This window comes from Chanodichthys erythropterus, chromosome 5 (assembly GCF_024489055.1).
Source record: "Chanodichthys erythropterus isolate Z2021 chromosome 5, ASM2448905v1, whole genome shotgun sequence".
Lineage (NCBI taxonomy): Eukaryota > Metazoa > Chordata > Actinopteri > Cypriniformes > Xenocyprididae > Chanodichthys > Chanodichthys erythropterus.
In genome coordinates, this window is record NC_090225.1 from 33,795,202 (window position 1) to 33,819,686 (window position 24,485).

General features: G+C 37.2%; 1 protein-coding gene across 1 annotated transcript in view; it reads right to left on the reverse strand.

Moving 5' to 3' along the window:
• lmbrd1 (LMBR1 domain containing 1) overlaps positions 1 to 24,485 on the reverse strand; it is a 119,074-nt gene that overhangs the window by 35,942 nt on the left and 58,647 nt on the right. The window contains exons 8-11 of the mRNA XM_067385509.1: positions 20,809 to 20,934; positions 13,638 to 13,790; positions 3,733 to 3,797; positions 3,270 to 3,372 (exon numbers count right to left, since the gene is read on the reverse strand). Of these exons, the coding sequence (XP_067241610.1) occupies positions 3,270 to 3,372; positions 3,733 to 3,797; positions 13,638 to 13,790; positions 20,809 to 20,934 (447 nt within the window). The remainder of the gene's footprint in view (positions 1 to 3,269; positions 3,373 to 3,732; positions 3,798 to 13,637; positions 13,791 to 20,808; positions 20,935 to 24,485) is intronic.

Below are 24,485 nucleotides of genomic sequence, written 5' to 3' on the forward strand. Positions count from 1 at the left end.
TTTCCTTGCCCATTCAAATCCATATTACATTCAAATCTAATCAATACCTACTCAATATTCTGCTACCCAACCCTTACCCAAAAGTTCACATTGTATTTGGGTTTATAATGAAAAATAATTATTTTTATGTAATTTAACATTATTTTTTTATTATAAAAATAAAGAATTGTTTTTAATTAATGCTTAATTTGTTAAATTATTATTTAACTTGTTAAAATATTTAGCATTTATTAATAAATCTGCATATGTATTTATTTATTTATTAATAATTACTGTTTTATCAGTATTTCAATATTTAATTGATACACACTGAGTAACACTGTTAGAAGGCAGTCAATTTCACATTTATAGTACTCCAAAAATTTCTATAATCATTTAAGGCCTAATATATGTATTATATTTATTGTTGATATATTATAATGAATGCTCAATATTCTTTGAGGTCTACAGCGACAGTAGTACAGCCCAATTAGAGGAAGTTATTTCATGATGTACACTACCTGCCAAAAAATGTTTGGACACATTTGACTGAATTTATGTTTCTCATGATGTTAAAAACCTTTTGATCTGACACTTTTTGCTTATATACTTGAAATGAGTTTTGCAAACAAATATAAATAGTGCTAGCATGCACTACCGTACAAACCTTTTAAAAAAAATTAATACTTTTATTCAGCAAGGACAAATCAAATTGATTACAAGTGACAGTAAAGGCATTTATAATGTTATAAAAACCTTTCTATTTCAAATGAATGCCTTTCTTATAAACATTTGAAATAAGAACCCTGAAATAAAAATGCATCACGGTTTCCACAAAAACAAGCAGCACAACTGTTTTTAACGTTGATAATAATAAGAAATGTGTCTTGAGCAGCAAATCAGCATATTAGAATAATTTCTGAAGGATCATGTGACATTGACAACTGGAGTAATGATGCTGAAAATTCAGCTTTGTCATAACAGAATAAATTACATTTTAAAATATATTAAAATAGAAAACAGATATTTTAAATTGTAATAATATTTCACAATAATATTGTTTTTACTGTATTTTTGTTCAAATATCATTTCACAATATTACTGTTTTAGTATATTTTTGTTCAAATAATTGAAACAGCCTTGATGGTGAATGTGTTGGGGGTAACTAATTACAAGTAATGTGAGTTACGTAATCAGATCACTTTTTTCAAATAACTAGGTAAACTAATGCATTACATTTAAATTTACAAAATATCAGAGTTACTTTTTTTAAAATAAGTAACGCAAGTTACTTTTGTTTTCCCATTTATAGACTGACAGCTCTTCTGTCCCCATGTTGAGAGATATCAGAAGTGCAGAGGTGTTGTGTGCGCTGTGTAAACATGATGGTTATTTTAGTTCTAGACTAAATGTGAGCATGCATTTACTCATCTCACTTGCACAAAACAGATTTAGTATTCCTCAAAATGAATAAAAATAATGAAATGCAAACTCATTGCAAATGCAAAACTCAATATTACACAAACACGCAATAATTAAATGTTAAATAATAAAAATATACTTGTATTTAAAGGATTACGTTAATATTAACTTTCAATATTGGCAGTGAGCGATACCAACGAGTATGAGCTGAAGAAAGTGCTTCCATCCACATCCATCCATCATAAACGTACTTCACACAGCTCCGGGTGGTTGGGGGGTTGGTAATAAAGACCTTCTGAAGTGAAGCGATGCATTTGTGTAAAAACTAAATATCCATATTTAACAAGTTATAAAGTAAAATATCTAGCTTCTGCCAGACCGCCTTCTGTATTCAACAAAGAAAGTGTTAAAGCTAAATTGACGCGACGCAAGTTCACACTTTCTTCGTAAATAGAATAAAGAAGGCGGTCTTGCGGAAGCTAGATATTTTACTTCATAACTTGTTAAATATGTATTTTTTTATTTTTTTTTAGAAGCACTTTATTAACCCCCGTGGAGTCGTGTGAAGTAAGTTTATGATGAATGGATGTGGATGGAAGCACTTTCTTCAGCTTTTACTCGTTGGTATCGCTCATTACCATTATAAAGCTCGGATGCGTCAGGATATTAAGTAATGTATCTCTGATTGTGTTCATCAGAAAGAAGAAAGTCATATACACTTAGGATGGCTTGAGGGTGAGTAAAGCTTGGGGTAATTTTCATTTGAAAGTGAACTAATCCTTTATTCTCACTTTAGTAACCAATGTCTTTGCTATTGACCATTATTATTATTAAACATCACATTTGTGTTTTTGTGTTTTTTTTTGTTTTCATTGCTCTTGTAAGAGTGAAACTTTCTTCTGAATGGTTTGTTTGAGCTGTGCCCTCTAGTCTACAGGTGTGAGTTTGCATTTTCTTCAGCCGGAGGCTTATTCATTTCACTTTTGGTGTGAAAGGGGCTTTATATTTGCCAAAAATATAACTTTTTGTTTTGTTTTTGCTATTAAAAATAAACAAGCAAGCCCAGCCTAGATGAGAAAAAGTAATGCCAAAGTAAAGTGACACACTACTTTACATAAAAACTAACTAAGTAATGCAATTAGTTACTTTTTTAGGGAGTAACACAATATTGTAACGCATTACTTTTAAAAGTAACTTTCCCCAACAATGCATAGGAGACTTCTCAACTTCAGTACAAAAACATTTTAAAAAATATTACCGACCCCAAAATTTTGAAACGCTGTGTATAAATAAAAAAAAAATTATTTTGAAAACTACATTTAGAATTCAAACAATTTGCTGTAAATCTTTGTTAGAAAAAATTAGAAAAGGTTGAAAAGCAGCCAACAAGGGACTAGCACTCATGTAAAGCTCTTCAATACTGCTTTAACAGCATTTGGGTTGGCCCTCCTGAAGTTAAACGTTTAATGGTCACTACATCATTTTTATTTCTTTCACATTTGTGTTATTTTATAGTTTTAATAGCTTTCATACCATTCAAAAATGAAGAAATAGTAATAAGAAGGAACACGTAGGTGTGTCCAAACTTTTGACTGACAGTGTGCACTTGCCAATTAGAGAATCATGCATTTCTCACTGCTGCTAGTCTCAGCAGAAACTGCCTACGGTGAGCAGATTGCATTCTTCACATCTCTTGCGACACATCCACGGCTGCTACTAAGTGTCGTAGTAAAACCAAAGCGAACAATGCATTCCATTTCTGGCACCTTCTCCTCTCGAGTCATTACACAACTATGGTTGCACACAACTGCCACTGGTACTTGAGGACACAAATGTGATTCTGAGACAAAAGAGAGAATGCTGCTCACCGGTTGCAGCGCCAGCAGTAGCTCATTAAGAGGGTTGGTTAAGTTGGTCCCAAAGATGATAAATCCAGTGCTGATACCAGCTGAATGTAAAGCTTTATCCAGACTGCAACAAGACAAACACATTTAACAACATCATCACATAAGAGACTGAATTAAAAACATCATTAACCACAGTTCTCCATGGTCTGCTATAGAATGATGGTAAATTATTGTACGTGTGAGCTAATTTAGAGCGCTGCAGGTGTTGATGAATATGTGTGTACAATAACAACAGATTTATGGTTACTCCAGCACTGAATCAACATGTCCCTAAATTGTACTGTACTCTAAGGGGACGCCATTCTTCCTGTGCTTTTCAATTGGGTGAGTCATTTGTTGGTAACATGTGAATGTGTGTAAGTAAGAAAGACAGGAGTAGAGTCTGCAATCAGAGTGACATTTCGTGCAGGTTGATGGAACTTACTTGGAAATAAACAAGGTCACAAAGAACAAAAGGGCCACCAGGATGAAGAAGACCCCGAGCAAGATCTGACAAGACATAAAAAGAGACAAAGTTACAACAGTGTTTAAAAGTTTAGTAACTTTATTTTAGAAACAATCCTTAAAAAGATAATATCCTAAAATCGCAAGATGTGACCACAGAAAAAAATTTAGATTTAAAAAAAAGCTGTTTATTTGATCAAAGATCCAATCCCATATGAACTTTTTTCTTCCACTCAGAATAATGAAAAAAAGCTTCACAAAGGATAGAAAAAGTTATATAAAATTTTCATAAAAGTAGTCCATGTGACCACTATATTCCAAGTGTTTTGCAGTCTTACACAGATATAGGATAGTTGTTCAAACAAAGCTATAGCTTTAAAAGGCTTGAAATACAGAGACATATGAACTACTTTATGAAATTTGTATTATATTGTGTGTCATTGTGGATCCTGAAAGCCCCAGTACTCATTTACTTTATAAATACTGAAAAGAGTTGCCTGGACATTCTCCAAAAAATTTGAAGAAAGATAGTTGAGACATGAGATTAATAGTAAATAGTAAATAATGACAGAATTTTAATTTTAGGGTGAACTTTGCCTTTCACTTTTACACTGTGTTTGGACATAAATGAGAGTTGGCAGTGCATGTACACAACCATGATAATAATGATAAAAATCCACCATTTTTTTAATCCCCATAAATCATAAGCTGTGTCTCAGAACAAGCCATTATCATTTTCTGCATGCACTTTATTACAGTTCATCTGAGTTTTTTAACAGATATAAAGTTTACCGGTTTATTAAGCACCCCCCTGGAAAAGCATAAGAGTCCGTATATATTTGTTTACTATTAGTTATAACTTTGTGTAAATCACTGTATATGCTGATGATAATGCAAGGGAGAGAGAAAGTTTATGGATAAGACTTTAATGCGCACTTCATGTACTGTGTTTTATTCAGCTCTTAAGGTGATTTTCTGGAGTAAAAACTGACACTTTATCTTTTGTGTGATGTACAATAAACTTCATAAAACTGGTCAGTAAAGTTTTGGCCATCATTCGGACAGGCTTGTACTAAAGCAAGATGACAACAAAGTTATAACTGTAATTAGACTAAACTATACCTGTGCTGTCTCCATGAAGAATACATTCTCTGGCTCCGTAGGCATCATTGTTTGACTCCGGTTCGAACCAATAAGACTGAACACCGCTGGTGACAGTTTCTGACATTTTCAGTGCATGAGATTGTCCTGATTTATTTTTGAGTGAGCTCTTAAAGATCCGCCCTCTTCTTAAAAGGGGGCAGCAGCTCATTTGCATTTAAAGAGACACACACAAAAATGGCATGTTTTCACTCATCCCTTAAAAGTGGCAATTTTAACATGCTATAAAAAAATTATTATTATTTTGAGCTAAAACTTCACATACACACTTTGGGGACATCAGAGACTTATTTTACATCTTGTAAAAAGGGGCATACTAGGTCCCCTTTAAATGAATCAGCGAACTGATTCTTTTGAAGCAGTGTACTGAAATATACTGTCTGCACTGATTTACAAACACACTAGAAAGTATACACAAATATACACTTCAGCACCAAATGTTTATGCAGAAGACTGAATCTCTCAATTGGTCCATCATGTCTAACCCAGAGGTTGTGTCACTTTTTACACATGGCCATATGGTGCGGCCCACCTCAGCCTGACACAGTTGCCAAGAGTAATATGGACAACATGGTCACAAGCTCTCTAAATAAGGCACAGACTGAACTGCAGAGGATAGAGTAAATGAACAAAGACAGAGACACAAATACTCACAACCCACAAAGCAAAACAAAACCAATATGCCAGGCTGAACGGCTGCCTTTGACTGGCCTCCCGGAGCTCACGTCTGCTTGACTTGACTTGAGGGAGTAAACAAAACCCTGACATGTGCATCATCATTCCAGATTTTCACAAAACAAAGTAAGAGAGGTGGCAAAAAACAAAACAAAAAAACATCTATCTGTCTATCCATCCATCTACCTATTTATTGGTACACAGATCTATCTATCTATCTATCTATCTATCTATCTATCTATCTATCTATCTATCTATCTATCTATCTATCTATCTATCTATCTATCTATCTATCTATCTATCTATCTATCTATCTATCTATCTATCTATCTATCTATCTATCTATCTATCTATCTATCTATCTATCTATCTATCTATCTATCTATCCATCCATCCATCCATCCATCCATCCATCCATCCATCCATCCATCCATCCATCCATCCATCCATCCATCCATCCATCCATCCATCCATCCATCCATCCATCCAAATTTTAAAGCAATTCCTGCATAATAATACAGAAACAATGAGTGCAACATGGATCTTTCACAATTACATTAACATCATCATTTTATGCTATAATTATATAACTAGCAATGTTTAGACCAAAAAAATGCTGATACCAACTTTGACTACTTACGAATAACCACTAAAGCAAGTGACATTCTCATTGGACACACATTTCCCTCAAGAACAATATGACAGATTGTGAACTGTACCGAGAACATAGATTTGTAAATGAGCGTGAATCTGCCTCAGAGACATAATCTATAACTAATTCAAACGAATGACTGCGAGTTATTAGTGATGCTAGAAGTACGCTTTGTGGTTAAAAACACAGCTGGAGATATTCTAAGAGTATATTAGGAATTTATGTCTCAAGCTGTTGCTGTAATACCAGTAATAAACGCTCGCAGTTATAGCTGTAATAACTGTGACAGCCAGAGCTTTAACTTTACAGAAAGGAGTACATTAATAACAAAAGTTACAGCATCAAGCAATTCATTATTCAGCATGCCTTCAGCTACACAACAATACCACAGACTTTAATACACACCATAAACACTGCTACCTTAAGTCATGTATGCCTGTTTCAAGTCCCTTTAGGATGGTACCTACATAAGGTGCTGGTCATATAATTAGAATATCATCCAAAAAGTTTATTTATTTCACTAATTCCATTCAAAAAGTGATATTTGTATATTATATTCACTCATTACACACAGACTGATATATATTCATAGATGTTTATTTCTTTTAATTTTGATGATTATAACTGACAACTAAGGAAAATCCAGAATTCAGTATCTCAGAAAATTAGAATATTGTGAAAAGGTTCAATATTGAAGACACCTGGTGCCACACTCTAATCAGCTAATTAACTCAAAACACCTGCAAAGGCCTTTAAATTAGTGTTGTCACAATACTAGAATTTCTAACTTCGATACGATACCTTGAAAAAAATCGATATTCGATACCATTTTCGATACCACTGAGAAAAAAACTGCCACAATATTAAGGGGTTATTTTTTTATTTAAAGCTACATATAACAAGTGTAGAACATATATTTTACATTAACAAAACTGTCCTGAGGTAGTGCACTTGTTCAAAAGCCTCTCAGATTGCATTACATTCAAAAACCAATAAATTGCAAGTAAAAAAATAACAATCTTTTGTATTTCCAAGTAAAATCAAATCACAATGTCAACAAAAGATACTTAAACTTCAAGCAAAAACAAAATCAGTGCAATCTTATGCATCAAATATCAAATTAGTAAACAAAATAATTAAATGGAATCTGTTGCTGCAGTTTTATGCAGATTTTCTCTACAGAGGTGAGTGAGATTGACACCCATTACTGTAATGCAATGAAAAATACTTACAAAACATTTGTTAATCAAAGTTAAAAGTTGATTTAAACTAACATTCACTAATACATGTACTAATTAAAATCCAAAGTTCTATTTGTTAATATTTTTCATTGGACCGGAGCTAACATGATCCGCTATATTTTTATTACCTAATACCTACTGTTATCAAAGATTAAAATATACTGTAACAAATGCATTGCTCATCGGTCATAAAAGCTGGTTAATACATTAACGTTATTTGATGAACAGATTTAAACGCAAACGTGCGTGCATCACACGCGAAAACAGTGCTCACTGGATCGACATGAAGTCGTCAAGTCACCTTTATTTATATAGTGCTTTTAACAATACAGATCCGGCTGTCGGTCTCTCAGGTGCTTTGCTATATTAGTGGTGTTAGCGCCTTTTGTTAGCACTGTTCTGTAGCATCTCTTGCATATTGGCTTGCTTGTGTCCTTTGGCTTTCCATGTTCATTTGCCTCATATGCAAAATATTTCCAGATAGCACTTCTGCTGTGTTCCTTATCAACCAAAGCCGGTCGCGCGGGCGCTGCACTCGCCATCTTTCCATTCACTTCACTTTTGCTAACCAGAGCAAATGAGACGAGTGCGAGTGCGCGTGTGCATGTGGTGGTCGTCAACGCGCCTTTGGAGAGAAGTGAAAGTGAAAGCGCGGCTAGTATCGATACTTCGGGAAATTAGTATTGGTACCGTTCAGATATTTCAGTATCGATATTTATCGAAATATCGATATTTTTGACAACACTACTTTAAATGGTCTCTCAGTCTAGTTCTGTAGGCTACACAATCATGGGGAAGGCTGCTGACTTGACAATTGTCCAAAAGATGACCATTGACACCTTGCACAAGGAGGCCAAGACACAAAAGGTCATTGCAAAAGAGGCTGGCTGTTCACAGAGCTCTGTGCTGTGTCCAAGCACATTAATAGAGAGGCGAAGGGAAGGAAAAGATGTGGTAGAAAAAAAGTGTACAAGCAATAGGGATAACTGCACCCTGGAGAGGATTGTGAAACAAAACCCATTCAAAAATGTGGGGGAGATTCACAAAGAGTGGACTGCAGCTGGAGTCAGTGCTTCAAGAACCACTACGCACAGACATATGCAAGAAATGGGTTTCAGCTGTCGCATTCCTTGTGTCAAGCCACAACAGACAGCATCTGAAGCATCTCGCCTGGGCTAAAGACAAAAAGGACCGGACTGCTGCTGAGTGGTCCAAAGTTATGTTCTCTGATGAAAGTAAATTTTGCATTTCCTTTGGAAATCAGGGTCCCAGAGTCTGGAGGAAGAGAGGAGAGGCACACATTCCATGTTGCTTGAGGTCCAGTGTAAGGTTTCCACAGTCAGTGATGGTTTGGGGTGCCATGTCATCTGCTGGTGTTGGTCCACTGTGTTTTCTGAGGTCCAAGGTCAATGCAGCCGTATACCAGGAAGTTTTAGAGCACTTCATGCTTCCTGCTGCTGATCAACTTTATGGAGATGCAGATTTCATTTTCCAACAGGACTTGGCACCTGCATACAGTGCCAAAGCTACCAGTACCTGGTTTAAGGACCATGGTATCCCTGTTCTTAATTGGCCAGCAAACTCGCCTGACCTTAACCCCATAGAAGATCTATAGGGTATTGTGAAGAGGAAGATGCGCTATGCCAGACCCAACAATGCAGAAGAGCTGAAGGCCACTATCAGAGCAACCTGGGCTCTCATAACACCTGAGCAGTGACACAGACTGATCGACTCCATGCCACGCCGCATTGCTGCAGTAATTCAGGCAAAAGGAGCCCCAACTAAGTATCGAGTGCTGTACATGCTCATACTTTTCATGTTCATACTTTTCAGTTGGCCAAGATTTCTGGTGGACTATCGAAGATGTTTCCACAAGCATCTACTCAGCATGTCAAAAAACAAAAAAAACAAAAAAAAAAAAACAGAATAATATAAAAAATATAAGAAATAAAGATGCAATATGTGATTTATACACAAATATGTAAAGGAATAGCTATAAACAGCAGCAATAAAGTGTTCAGGGTGCTTATTTGTGCTAAAGAGGGTCCAGAAACGGTTAACGGTCTCATTTCTTTGTTTATTTTACACTGCGCGCACACTGAAGCTCTGTTCTGCAGTGGCTTTTTTCTGCATGTTGGGCCATAGTGAACTCCTCGAGGCCCCTGGCAGTCAGATGCCCCTGGTCACATTGGCCCAATTCATAATCGTCCTTGCTCTGAGCTTTGCCAAGGGCTGCTTTATCAGTGTATTATGTGAGAATTTTTTTTTAATATCCGTTAAATGATAATGAAATCCTCTGTAGGTATCACACTCGCTCAGGCTTCATAAACAGGTTTATTTCATTTTATAATTGGGCTCGCTACCACCTGCCACTGCCGTCATACCGGGGTCTGCTGGGTTCTAATGTGCAAACCTCTAGACGTGTGAAACAGCGCGTATATCTACTACAGCTCTATGGTTACATGCGAACCGCCATGACGACTATAGGTAAAGTATGCAATATAGATTTAATGTGCTCACAAAGGGAGGAAATGCATGCAGTTTGCATGGTAAGTGTTGTGTTTCATCTTATCGGGGCTCATTAAAACACCTAAGCACCTCCTACACACCACTTTCAATTTTCCAAACCAATTTCCACTGAAGATGAAACAGTAAACACAATAATTAAAATCAATCAAAGTTAATCAATCAATCTGATACAGAATTTAGGTCAATTAACCTGCTCTCTTAATGGAATCAATCACATCTGCCGGGTCCACATTAGAGGGTAATAGAAGTGTGAGTTCATGTGTTCGTGTATGCACATGCGTGTATGTGATCTATTAGTCTGTGCTGACAGCTGAATTTATCTAAAATCATCAGCAGGGACTCACACATCTCAAATCGCCCCATCAGACCACCCATGCTCCAGTTAACAAACCACCCACTGGGCCTCACTTTCCACAGCCGCGCGGCTCCATTATGCGATGTCATTGGCTCTTGCAGGAAGGTGTACTGCGACGAGAAATGTGTTGAATATCAGTACACATGTTGTGTTAATGACAACTACAAGTTCATGTGAGACTTCGCTGCAGGAAGCGCAAAGTGAAAAAGGCCCTTGGAGGATATGAAGTCGAGATGCTGATCTCAAACAAATCGGAATGCTCTGAAAACCTTTGCATTAAATCACTAAAATTGCACTGTAAATCAAAGGCTGTAAGCAACAAATGCAAAGCTAAAACGAGCGCAGCGCTCACAGAGCTACATGATGGCGTAAACGAGGCGCAGTGACTGACGAAGAGAGCCGTTTGGCAGACAGTATGCGTTTCCCCTGAAGCTCTTGTGGGAAAATTAGTAAATCTCAAGCCTAGTTTAGGTATAAATAGAGCCTGGAGTCTATCATTAGACTGCCATGCTCATGTCTGCTGCTAGTGGGCTGCTAAAGACGGAAATGAGGAACCCCTCTGGTGCAGAGCATGCTGGGAGAAGAAACGATGCAAATAATTTGAAAACCAGAAAATGAATGGAAGATGACAAACATTTTAAAGGTTGACTAGAGGAATGCAGGAGTACTACAGAGAGGTTTGTGATAAACACAGCTATTTTGTGCATCACCAAAAGTATATTAAAAAGAATAGTTCACCTAAAATGAAAACTCTCATCATTTAATCACCCATATTTTGGTATTTTGAAGCATGATAGCCATAGTCCTCTTTTATGTTATTATATTGAAAAGAACAGACAGGATATTCTTTAAAGGGGACCTATTATAACCCTTTTTGCACAATGTAATATACTGTAAGTCTCTGGTGTCCTCAGAATGTGTCTGTGAAGTTTCAGCTCAAAATAACTTACAGATCATTTATTATAGCTTGTCAAATTTGCCCGATATTGGGTGTGAGCAAAAACATGCTGCTTTTGTGTGTGTCCCTTTAAATGCAAATGAGCTGCTGCTCCCGGCCCCCTTTCCAGAAGAGGGTGGAGCTTTAAAAGCTCGCGCTTCGGTTGCTCAACAACAACAAAACTGGAGAATCTCACGCAGCCAAAATGAGGATTGTCAGTAACAATGTTCAGCTTTACAATGTTCAAACCGGAGTCAGACACTGATGTAGAAACTCAGGAAGAAGTTACAACTTTTAGAATGCATCTGGATGTTTCTGAATGATTAGAGCATAAATTTATGTAGATGCTGCTGTAGAGTTGATTCAACTCATTGACTAGCACGTGACGTTATGTTAATCTTTTGTGCAAAACCCGTATGGACGCCCGCTATACATAGCATACCTGTTTGTCAAACAGAGGCATACACAACAAACTAACTTTTAGGATTGCTACCAAATGCTATAAATGGTCTATTTTTTTTTTTTTTTAAATATCGCTCAGCTTGCCAGTGTCAACTTACAGGCTATTCAAGACTCTAAATAGTATTCAGTGCTGATCTGTGCAGCCAACGACAGAACAGTTGGCATGCTTTCCTCAAACTTTTTCCATGGCCTTAGGACTGGTACACCATGTTTGCTTGTGAAAACAAATTGACGGCACAGTGTGTGAAAACATGCAGATGAAAACATGCAGGGGCGGTAATATTGTTTATATTTAATTACATAATAAAATTGTTGAAAATTGTTTTTTCACATGCTTGCAGAGAAAGGCTTGCCAAAACAAAGTTACTGGGTTGTCCTTTTTTACATTTTCTGGGTTGGTAGATGCACCGAGGACCCGATTATAGCACTTAAACATGAAAAAAGTCAGATTTTCACAATATGTCCCCTTTGAACATCATCTGAGTTACCGCATGGTTTAACAACACCAAGGTTTGATTCCCAGTGAGCACACATATTTTAAAAAAAGAGCTGCCAAATGCATTAATATAAATATTATACATTCAATCTACAAAATTTGGCTTCATTAGTTGGACAAAAACAGAGAAATAAGGTGAAATAGTGCATCTAGCAAAGTGGTTGTTCACTTTGGTGAATCTGTGCCAAGGTGATAAAAACCAAAGGATTTCTTGATTCTCTTGGGAATGTGTGTTGGCATTCAAATGAAGTCATAATGTATGTGTTACATCAAAGTCACCATGAAAATTAATTTCCTTCACACCTCCCCCTTCATAGACTATACTTGGTAGACCCAAGATAGATAGTGACAATAATTGAACAATTAATTAGGGACAAGATGATGCAAATTCTTGAAAAAAATATCAAAAAGGAAAAAAGAGAATATAGATGGCAAGTAATTGTTATACATTATATTTAAGTCAACGCTTGGATGAACCTATTCCATGTAAATTACACTTTATGCAACTGCTCTAAAAGTTTTATGATTATAAACAGCATGAAAACTTCAGAGTGACTTTAATTACAAAACCAATGGGAATCTTTAAAAGTGAACATGGAACAGTAACCCATTTAACTTTGATGAAGTGGATTTAGAAGCGAAACAAAAAATTCAAACAGACCTGAATGAGCGTTTGAAGGCAGAATCTAAATGCATCATTATTTACATCTACTGCAGTACCTTCATTAAATCAACTGCATTACCAAACTGGCAAGATTTAATTTTAAATCTATTTTCTCCACACTGACATCAAAAGGAAAGAAAAGTTGTTTCAGATGCAGAAAAACATTCTGATGAAAACCAGGAACATGTATTATGGAAGAAAATGGGGTCAATTTTGATTTCATGACTTTGAACACATTTGAGAAAATGCAACCCATTTGAATGATTTGAGATAAATGTGGTGCAACAGGGTGAGGATTACAGTTCACAGAGAGCTGAACGTATTTGACTCGTTAGAATCTCTTACAGATCCCACTTTTACTCCGTCAGAGAGAACTGTCACCTCTGGATATGTCAGTGTGTGGGAAGACAGCTGTTTATAATTTGAAGTATTTACTGTTTGAACAAATATGTGAGTTAAGGACATTTTTCAAAATTAAAAAATAGCTGCACTGATATTGAACTACTGCAAAGTCTATTCAAGTTTACTTGCCAAAAATCATTGTTACAGTCATCAGCATTTCATTTTTTTTTTTTTTTTTGAGGTTGTTGTCATAATTTATTCTTTCTTTCAACCTTAAAACCATTTTGAAATTTTGAAAGATCATAGAAAATTGGATTTCATTGTTGGAGTTGTTGTCTTGAGGTATGTGATTGAGGCAAAACTCAACAGACCTTCATGGGGCGGAGAGCAGAGCCCACTTTATTGCAGCAGTTCCTCTCTGCAATCTCCAGGTGACGCCCCCGTCGATGCAGCATCTGTAGTTTCGCTTCAAGATCCTGGAGGTTCCTCCTGTCTCTCATAGAGAGAGGACGCCCATCAGCACACTGAAGAGAAAAGTACAAAATTTCTTATTGCATAAAAAGTAAATTTTTTACAATTTTTCAGGGCCTGGGCACCAATTGTGTGAGGACTCTATTGTATTTGCTCAGTCAATTAATCTTCTTCTCCGAAATGAATCGCATTTTTGAGGGCCTAAACATGCTCGAAAACTCATGAAATTTTGCACATGCCTCTGAAGTGATGAAAATTTACGTCTGATATGGGTTTCAGAATTAGGTGTGGCAAAATGGCTCGATAGCACCACCTACAAAATTTCAATTAAGCGCCCTTCATGCTAAGTTTCACGTACAGGTATAAAATTCGGTAGACACATGTAACAGCCCTATACCTACAAAAAAGTCCCTGGGAGCAAAATCTGAAAACCCAACCGGAAGTGAGATATTTTGATTTTTCTCTGCAAAATTTTTGCAGTTTTTGCCATTTCCAGACGTTTGTACATTAACTCCTCCTGGAGATTTTATCAGATAAACATCATATTTGGTCAGCCTAATTTAAAGGCCTTTGTGATGTTAAATTGCAAAGATCTTGAATTTTCATTGAAGGGCGTGTCTGTGGCGGCCTGACAAATTCTGATGTTTCGCCATGAAATAGGAAGCGGTTGTAACTCCGGCATACAGTGTCCGATCTGCCGAAACTTCACGTTTGATAAGAGTCCTGGCCTAAAGACATTTACATTGCAATATTCATTTAGTCATAGCGCCACCTGCTGACAACAGGAAATGGCATGCTTTGCACTGTAATTCACTCCCAAAAGTACCCATGAAGTACCAAACATGCTAGAAACACCTTAAATCATGCAACACTTGGCTAAGTGCTGAAGTATGCGATTAACGCCACAAAACAGGAAGTTGTTGTAACTCAGGCATACAATGTCCGATCTGCTCCAAACTTCACGTTTGATTATAGTCCTTGGCCTAAAGACGTCTACATGTCAATATCCAGTAATAGTTCCAACTGTTGGCAGCAGGAAGTGTGGCACGTCGAAATGACTTTGCCATATTTCTACTGTTTTTACTCACTTACATGCATGTCACCCACTATTCACTGGTATATTGTTTTTATAGTGAGAGTGTTTGGTTTCAAATTCAAAACATCTCTTGAATGTTGGATTGATTTTCTATTAAATAAATTATCATAGAAAGCAAATTTATGCATTTGATGATGTAATTAAAGAGCCCCAATTATGCTTTTTCAAATATTACCTTCATGCAGTGTGTATATAGTTGTTTGTGAATGTGATGGTCTGCAAAGTTTTAAAAGATCAAAAGTACACAACAAATAAAGTTATTGTCTCCTAAAAGAAAGAATCGATTCTGAATTGCCGAAATGAGTCATCAGCAATTCCTTTCTCACTTCCTGTTACAAACCTACGTAACAAAGTAACAAATTTGCATAATGCCCACCTATGGTCTTTATTGGCCCGTGAACATCTACTTTGACCCCTCCGCTTCATTTTTTTTTTTTCACATTTTGTTGTTACTACCTTATGTTAAACAACTTTAAATAACTTTCAAATCAATCTACACTCCACACCCCATAATGACAAAGCAAATAACAGATTTGTGACAACTTTGCAAATGTATTAAAAAGGAAAAACTGAAATAAGTACATTGCATAAGTATTTGTACCCTTAACCCTCTGGAGTCTGAGGCAGATTTGGGGCCTGGAGAAGTTTTGACACGCCCTGACATTTGTGCTTTTTTCATTTGTTCATAAACACATTGATGACACAAGTGTCATTACACTGTATTCAACACAAACTAGGCTACCATAATATGTGAGGAACATATGTGTTTTTGAAGGAATAACGTTTATGCGTGGTTATTGAAAAAACAAACTTAAGTCACTGAAATAAGGCCAAAAAAAGTATATTAAATCTGTGTTCATAAGACTTCTGGGTATTGGAGGTTGTAGACTAGAGTTTTTGCTTCAGAATTATGTAAAAATTATGCTGCCTACTCCTTCATATAAAACAATATATTGATTTAGTTTTTTTAAGTCACTTTTTGTCAAGAAACACAGTATGCATGGAGGCGTGAATGATCATGAATAATGGGCCATTTACACCTGAGAAGACAAAAGAATCAAATGATAATGACCTGAAATGACTTGCATATTAATGAGGCCTTTGAGTCAGGTAGGGTGTGAAAAAAACCCCTCTGTAATCATGTCTCAGCTCAATTTAAAATAATGGTATTCTATTATATTCTTTAAAATATAATGTATTTCTGTGGCGCAAAGTGTCTGAACAATTATGTTACCTCTATGGCATTTCATATAGGCTTTAAGCTTAAAGCATGCACATTTGGAGAAATATTGATGGATTCTTATATGTTTATGTCAAATTTCTATACAGTGGAGTAATATTTATTCTATTTATCATCACTATGAGTGCTGGATACAATTCATACTTGCAGCCGGAGGGCGCTCTGTACACCTTTAGGCCACAAATCCATATAAAGAAGAAGAAGAACCAGGAACTAACTGCATGTTTTCTAGAGTTCGCTAACCATGGCTTTAATATCCAGATAAACACTTTTAAAGACAATAAATACACGATTGAGACGATGTATGCATGTTTTGCTTCTGAATTTGCCTCTGAATAGCGCTGGCTCCGTGGGCGTGGCCGCATTAGCGGGTAATGAGCTGAATCACTGACTTCTGACATGGCTCTCTTTTCATACAGATTACATAAACACAGAATGTTTGTTTTTGATTTGACTTGCACGATTTAAAACCTGACATTTCAACGTTTCTTTAGACATAAGTTTAATTTTTTTGTCATTCATATTCACCAAGTTACAGTTCATTTTCTGAGAACTATCAGATTGGACTTTGTTCAGAGGGAGACGAGAGATCACGCATCATGTTAGTTTTCTTTATTTTACAAAAAGCACAGCATTTTGTTTTTACTCTGAGTGTACACAAATGAAAGAAGATATTCAACAGATTAAAATGGTGTATAACTCTTAATTGTATGTGCAACATTGACAGAGTATTTTGAGTCTCTTTTACACTGGTAAGAAAAAAACGCGGTGGTATCGCCAGCAATACCCTCGGACCTCAGAGTGTTAACTAAGTAACTGGTTGAATCACCCTTAGAGCCTCAAGTCTTTTTGGGTATCATGTGACAAGCTTAGCACATCTACATTGGGCAATTTTCTGCCATTCTTCTCCTCAGATCCTCTCAAGCTCTGTCAGGATGTATGGGGACTGTCGGTGGACAGACATTTTCAGGTTTCTCCAGAGATGTTCAACTGGGTTCAAGCCCAGGCTCTGGCTGGGCCACTCAAGGACATTCACAGAAGCTGTGTGCTTAGGGTCATTGTCTTGTTGGAAGGCAAACCTTACTTCCAGTCCAAGGTTCTGAATGCTCAAGACTAGGCTTTTATGAAGGCTATCTCTATATTTTGCTGTGTTGATCTTTCCTTCTAGCCTGATAAGTCCCCCAGTCCCTGCCGCTGAAAAACACCCCCACAGCATGATGCTGCTCCACCACACTTTACTGTTGGGATGATATTGTGCAGGTGATGAGCAATGCCTGGTTTCCTCCCTACATGATGCTTGGAACTGAGGTTCCACTCTGCCATAAAGCCTAGATCGGTGAAGTGTTAATAATAATTAATGATAATAATTTGTTACATATATATAGCACGTTTCTGGGTAATTAAAGCACTTTACATATGGAAAGGGGGAATCTCCTCAACCACCACAAATATGCAGCATCCACCAGGATTATGTTGCGGCACATGTCCACCACAGTAGCTTATTGGTGGAGAGGACACAGAGTGATAAAGCCAATCACTATATATATATACACATGGGTGACATTTGACTCTCTAGTTGGGGGGGGCAAGAATTTATTTATTTATTTATTTATTTATTTATTTATTTATCGCCAGTACAAAAAGACATTTCATCAACAAATTATTCGCAGAAATAACGAGTTTAAGTTTGCTTGTTGTTTATTTACTCATTTACTTAATTCACTTAATTTTATTATCATGGGAAATGACTTGGACGACGATATATGAATCAGTGTCCATCATTTTGCGAGCAACTGGTGATAAAGAAAAATGCCACGTCACAATATTGAAAATGAAGGCAAGCTAGTGGATATCACACAAACAATGTGCAAATTTGCGTGAGAATTATGAGAAGAAGACTCATTTGAAGTCTCACATGCCAATCAATTATTCACTACAGAACAGTAGTGGCTCCTGGCCATAAAAATAGATGGGGCAGATTCTGGGTCTTAGCACTAGTTTATGATAACCATTTTGTAAGCCATATATTTTAATCTCTGAACACATCAGACACACTTTTGTCAGAACTCGAATGCCTGAGGGTGGTGCTCTAATGATGATTGACAGACTTTAGTACACATGACAGACAGAATCTTAAATTCAGAACAGAATCTATTTATTTTATTTATTACTTTGTTTTAGAATAGTTATTTAGGAATTCAAGTGAGGAAAAATAAATTTTCAAAAAAAGTCAATTTTCAGAACAAACAAACAACAGAACTACTATAAATTAAAGGGTTTATGCCATCATTCATTTGATACGCTACTCCATAGGAAGAACAGACATGCAAACTAGTTACTGACCTGATGCAGACACATATCTGAAGCGGAATGATAACATCTTGGTCTGGAGCGAGGTTTACGTGAGGTATGTTTACCTATAGGAAAGTTGTGGGGCGCTGTAGAGAGCGGCTGCCCCGCTTAGTATCATGATTCATGCCTGCAGAATCCATGTGCTTCATTTTAATGTATCCTGCTCACTTTACGACTTAAAATAATCTAGAAAATCTGAAAAATATCTGTTGCAGAATGCTGAACACATTTATAAGGTCTATGTTAGGTCGAATATTTTGGTGAGGCTCTGCCCCACCTGCCCATACAGACGAGCAGTGACTGCTACAGAAACTGAAAGTAAAAACTGACTGAGATTTTGGTATCTGTTGCTGCATTAACAGCGCATATTCTCTTAGAGACGGTATGAGATAAATCGAATTTATTTTCTTAATATTTCTCTTGTGGCCCATGGTGAGAAAAAAATAGTATTTTTTGTGAATCGAGAAGTATTTCGTGTTAAACAAGTTGTTTTTTAAATGAGGAGTAAGCTATCTAAGTGATACTTTATTATCCTCACAGCGCGTCGGTTATGCAGTGATGCGCTATGATATTGCGGGGCAAATGAATTGCAATATTAATTTAATAATAACAGTAGCATAATAATAATAAGAATTTAATTTAATAGCCCACCGTGCCCGTCCGCTATACACCACTGTGAAGGGATAAACGGTGTTCAGGCACGGAATCAAAGCGATTGTCTGTTTTATCCAAATCCGCATGCATTGACCATTCAATGTTCAGTGCATGTCTCCTGTCTCATGATGTTTCTCATGTGTTTTCAGTCGGCGCAAACAAGGGTCATTTACTAGACTGTGTGGACTGAACAGTAGCAGTTTTTTTGTGACCATGGACCTCGTGTGTATGCGCCAAAGGAGTATCTCTGAAAGGCTTGCACGCTCAACTGTGCCTGAGATGGAGCGGAACGTTGGAAATTAAGTATAACATTACCCGGGCCTTAACTAGTGGACCGCAATTTGGAACATATTGTTTAGAAGGACATGATGATCGATAGAGGCCAATGGGCAAATTTGGCCAGGATGCCGGGGTTACACCTCTACTCTTTTTTGAAGGACATCCTGGGATTTATGACCACAGAGAGTCAGGACCTCAGTTTAACGTCTCATCCAAAGGACTTTTTGACAGTATAGTCTCCCCATCAGTATACTGGGGCATTAGGACCCACACAGACCACAGGGTGAGCAGCCCCTGCTGGGCCTCACTAACACCTCTTCCAGCAGCTACCTAGTTTTCCTAGGAGGCCTCCCATCCAGGTACTGACCAGGTTCAACCCTGATTCACTTCAGTAAGTTTCTCCCATCTCCATATATGATCATGAAGCTCAATCAGAGTGACCACCAGCTTCTTGGTCAACACTCTAACTTCTCCACTGAGTGCTCAGTTTGGCGAGCTCTAGGAAGTTCCCTGGTTGTTCCAATCTTCTTCCATTAAGGATTATGAAGGCTACATGCTTCTGTGAACCTTCAATGCAGCAGATTTTTTTTTTTGTCTTCCCCATATATGTTTCTTGACACAATAATGTCTCTGAGCTCTACAGGCAGTTCTTTTGACTCCTTTTGACAGGCAGTTCTTTTTGGCTTGGTTTTTGCTCTGAAATGCATTTTCAGCTGTTAGACCTGTTATTGAGAGGTGTGTGCCTTTCCAAATCATCCCCATTCAATTAAATTGTCAATTAAATTGTATTAACATCTACAAGTCAAATCGGAATGCTCCTGAGCTAAATTTTAAGCATCAAAAGAAAAGGGTATGAAGACTTATGCAACGCAATTATTTCAGTTTTTTATTTTTAATAAATTTGCAAAGTTGTCACAAATCTGTTTTTTGCTATGTCATTTTGGTGTACGCATTGTAGATTGATGAGAAAAAAAAAAAGTAATTTTAACTAGTTTAACATAAGGCAGCAGCATAACTAAATTTTAAAAAAATTAAGAGGGTACATAATACTTTCGCAAGGCACTGATATATATATATATATATATATATATATATATATATATATTGGTGTATATATATATATATATATTGGTGTATATGGTCATTTTGGTGTACGCATTGTAGATTGATGAGAAAAAAAAAAAGTAATTTTAACTAGTTTAACATAAGGCAGCAGCATAACTAAATTTTAAAAAAATTAAGAGGGTACATAATACTTTCGCAAGGCACTGATATATATATATATATATATAATTTATATTTATGATCAATTGATTTCTTTGTTTGTATCTGACAATCCTCAGACCAATATTGGGTTGACACCCACCAGTTGAGAACCACTGACCTGAAGGACAGCGGCTCATCCTAAATAAAGGATGATCTGATCTGAATTCAGTTCGCACACACAGACCTTGGCTTTAAGCTTGTCTATTTGGTGCTCCACCTCCTCTGTGTCTTCTGTGTTCTCCAGCCGCTCGTACAGGATGCTGCGTGTGCCTTTAATCAGGTTCAGTGGCAGGACGGACATCCCGTATGCCTGACAGAGAAAGAAAGCGTTTTAAAGACCATTTATACACCATTCACAGTCATCAGGTAAAGTGTCATCACAATTTCACCAAGAGTCCCACTGATCGCCCCCAAGTACCCCTGTGCAAGGGAACTAAATCCATACATTATGGCACTTGATAAAAGAGCGCTTTCTAAATGGTGTCATTCAGAAGCCCACTGAATCCATGTATGTGCTTTTTGTGCAATGAGGGTGAAGAGGAGGAGATGAGAGAAAGAAAAGTGTGCGAGAGTGTGTGTTTGGATGCAGCGACCATTTTGAGTTGTACGGCTTGATTTCCACCAATGCACAGCTTAACAGTGCCCCCATGTGACAACACTTAGCCGGAGCTCACATATACGTGCACAATGCATCAGAGAAGAAATATCTGAGCTCATGTAGGGAAATATGATAAAACCCTGGACTTTCTGAGAGCTGTAAATCAGAGGTTGCTTCAACGCCCTGAGCTCATCGATGAGTTTTTTTTCCCCCTTCTCAGAAGTGCAGGTCTTATGCAGTGAGCAGAGAAAAGCTCAGGTCAGAAGCCCACTAGCCTTCGCAATATGGGCTTTTGTGAACTTTAATTAAAAATGAAGACCTTCTTCAATACTCTCCTAGTGGCAAATCAATACAGGCAGAGAATAAAAGACACCTGGTTGTGCGTGCACACACACCTCGAGAAAAAAACCTCATGCACTCACTCGCGGGGTTCTGCCATTTTCAAAAGCTTTCATATCAAAATGCTGACAAAAGTCAACGACACAATTAGATCTTCAGAAGCCGGCTAAAACACTGGTGACCTTTTTATCTCCCCTGCCGAAGACGTTTTTAAAGCAGAGAAAGTGAGGTTCTCTGTAAAACTCGTCGTCGCGGGCGACATTACGTCCGCCTAAGACCATCGCCATGGGCCGTGACACCCCCTGCTATGAATCACGAGGGCTCTAAAGGCCGGACCATGTCCCGAATACCAAGCGCTCCTCATAAAAGAGGAATCTGTCCTGCATCCCCGGTGAGACGTCTCCTCCTCCTTCGCCTCCTCTTTCCTATTCTTTCCTGCCCTCCTCGCCCCTGCAGTCCGTCAAGCGTGAGAAAAATAAAAGAGACACTCCAAACAAAAACAGGTGTGTTCTGTACTGATTGGAAAAGAAGACCTGAGGCACAAAAGAGAAAGATAGTATGATAGTTTGAGAAGGAGGTCGAAGAGAGAGACTAAGAGGAAATATGTAGAGATGGAAGATGAAGGGATTGCGCTTGTCAGCTGGGAGATTGGAGGAGAGAGGGATGAAAGTGGGGATTGGAGAGAGAGAGAGAGAGAGAGAGAGAAGAGAAAAAAGTGGAGGCGTACACCCTCTTACACAAGGATGCTTTTGTTCAACAGCCTGCATGGGAAAAGTGTGCGCTCTGCCACAAAACTACGAGTTTCTTCTGACTTTCCTTACACTTTCAATGTGGAAGACATTACAAAAATAAATAAATAAATAAATAAATAAAATAAAAAGTGTGAATTTTTTCCAAGCAGACTCTATACTATACTCTTCATACTGCTATACTGCTATAAGACTCTTTATCAGGATTTCCACTTTTGACCAATGAATTAAGGACTTTGAGACTTTTCTAATTGAGACTTTTCTAAATTCTAATTAAAAATCATTGTTTCAGCAAGATTTTCTGATGAATCGTTCAAAATTAATTTTGTTCCATTTTGTTCCAGCAGAATTTTTTATTTTTTTATTTTTTTAAAGGATAGCTCACAAATTGGACATCACAATGGCTTTGACTCCACAAGCAAGTTTAAGCAAGATTGACTTAAAAAATTATTTATTTTGATTTAAAAAATGTATAAAATAAAAAAATAAATAAAAATCCAGGTTTTCCATGACCATGACACTTTATAATCGTTTTGAGCAATCTAACAGTAACTTTGTGTTTATTGGGATTTTAAGGTCATTCAAATTAACATCCAAATTATGATTTTTTTCTTGTCAATGGAGCATACTGTAAATTATACAAATAATGTGTCAAAAATAATGTGTTGTGTTAAAACATTAAAACAATATGCGATACTGAGGACATATAGACTAAGTAAAACTGTCCAAAAAATAAATAAATAAACCCCGCAAACAGATGTATACAGAGTTCAGTACGCAACAAGCAATGGTCTTTTGCCAGATGGTGTCTCAGTGTTTCTTCTGTCCCTTTTGTAGTCTGTAAATTAAATACAAACGTGTTACACTGCTGAAAATCAAGGGCTAATTCTATTTGCTGTTGCTTTGTAAATATAAAGCTGTCAATTTACACCATCCAGGCAGGTGTGGAGCACATTGTATTAGGGACAAACACATCTGTGTCACTTGTCATGGTGAAAACAAAATTAATATAATATCGAAAACGTTTTCTAAAACACAAACTAAAATAGGTGCTGATTGGTCAATACAATGTTCCAGCTAAAATGCTAAAAAATAAAAAAGAATAAATAATAAATTATACTAAATAATAATAGTATCATGAACTTGGATGGATGGATGGATGGATGGATGGATGGATGGATGGATGGATGGATGGATGGATGGATGGATGGATGGATGGATGGATGGATGGATGGATGGATGGATGGATGGATGGATGGATGGATGGATGGATGGATGGATGGATGGATGGATGGATGGATGGATGGATGGATGGATGGATGGATGGATGATAGTGTCAGTGTAGTTCAGTTATTCAGCTGAATTTAGTTCAGGGTTGATTCAGTCTGGTTCAAGAACTGTATAAAGTTCCTCAATTATGGAATGAGTTCAGTTCGGCTATAAAGCACTTATGTCATCATCCAGCTCAGTTCAGTTCTCATCCGATAGAGTCAGTGCAGTCAAATCAATAACATTGCCGAAAAGTTCCTTCACTGAATTCAATACATGAGTATAATCATACACCTAAAACTAACCAACCAACAAAAATATTGAACTCTTTAAAAAGACAGAAAAAAAAAATTTCTGTCTCAAGAATCTCATGAACAGGGCTGAGATATGGAAATGAAACTCTGTATGGAAGAGAGGAGAGAATACAGAGCTGAGAAAATTAAAATTGTGGGATTTGTTGTTGAAGTGGCCCCTCGGATGTACCCGAGATGGTGGAAAGGAGGGAGAGGCTCTCGCGTCAGTCGCAGGTCATTTTTGCAGCACTGTGATTAAATCAGTGGAAATTAATGCGGTCACCCTCTCGTTGGGAATCAGCATCTTTGGGCAGCAGATTTAAGAGGGAGAGGAACCCTCCAGGGCTGAACATCAGCACGCCAGCCAGACTTTTAAATCACCACTGTGTCGTGCAGCACAGGGACCGAGACGGCCCACGGTCAAGCAGGCAGATCAAAGAGCTGTGATATACGCTCATATGCATATGCAAATATTACGTGCACATTAAAGTCAGCGGGTCAATAATTTTCATTGTAACATCGCACCAGCAGCAAAATGAGCTTGATATAACACCTCAGCATCTGTATTAGCCAATGAAGGACGTTAAATGGGTTCAAGTGAGAATGCAAGTGG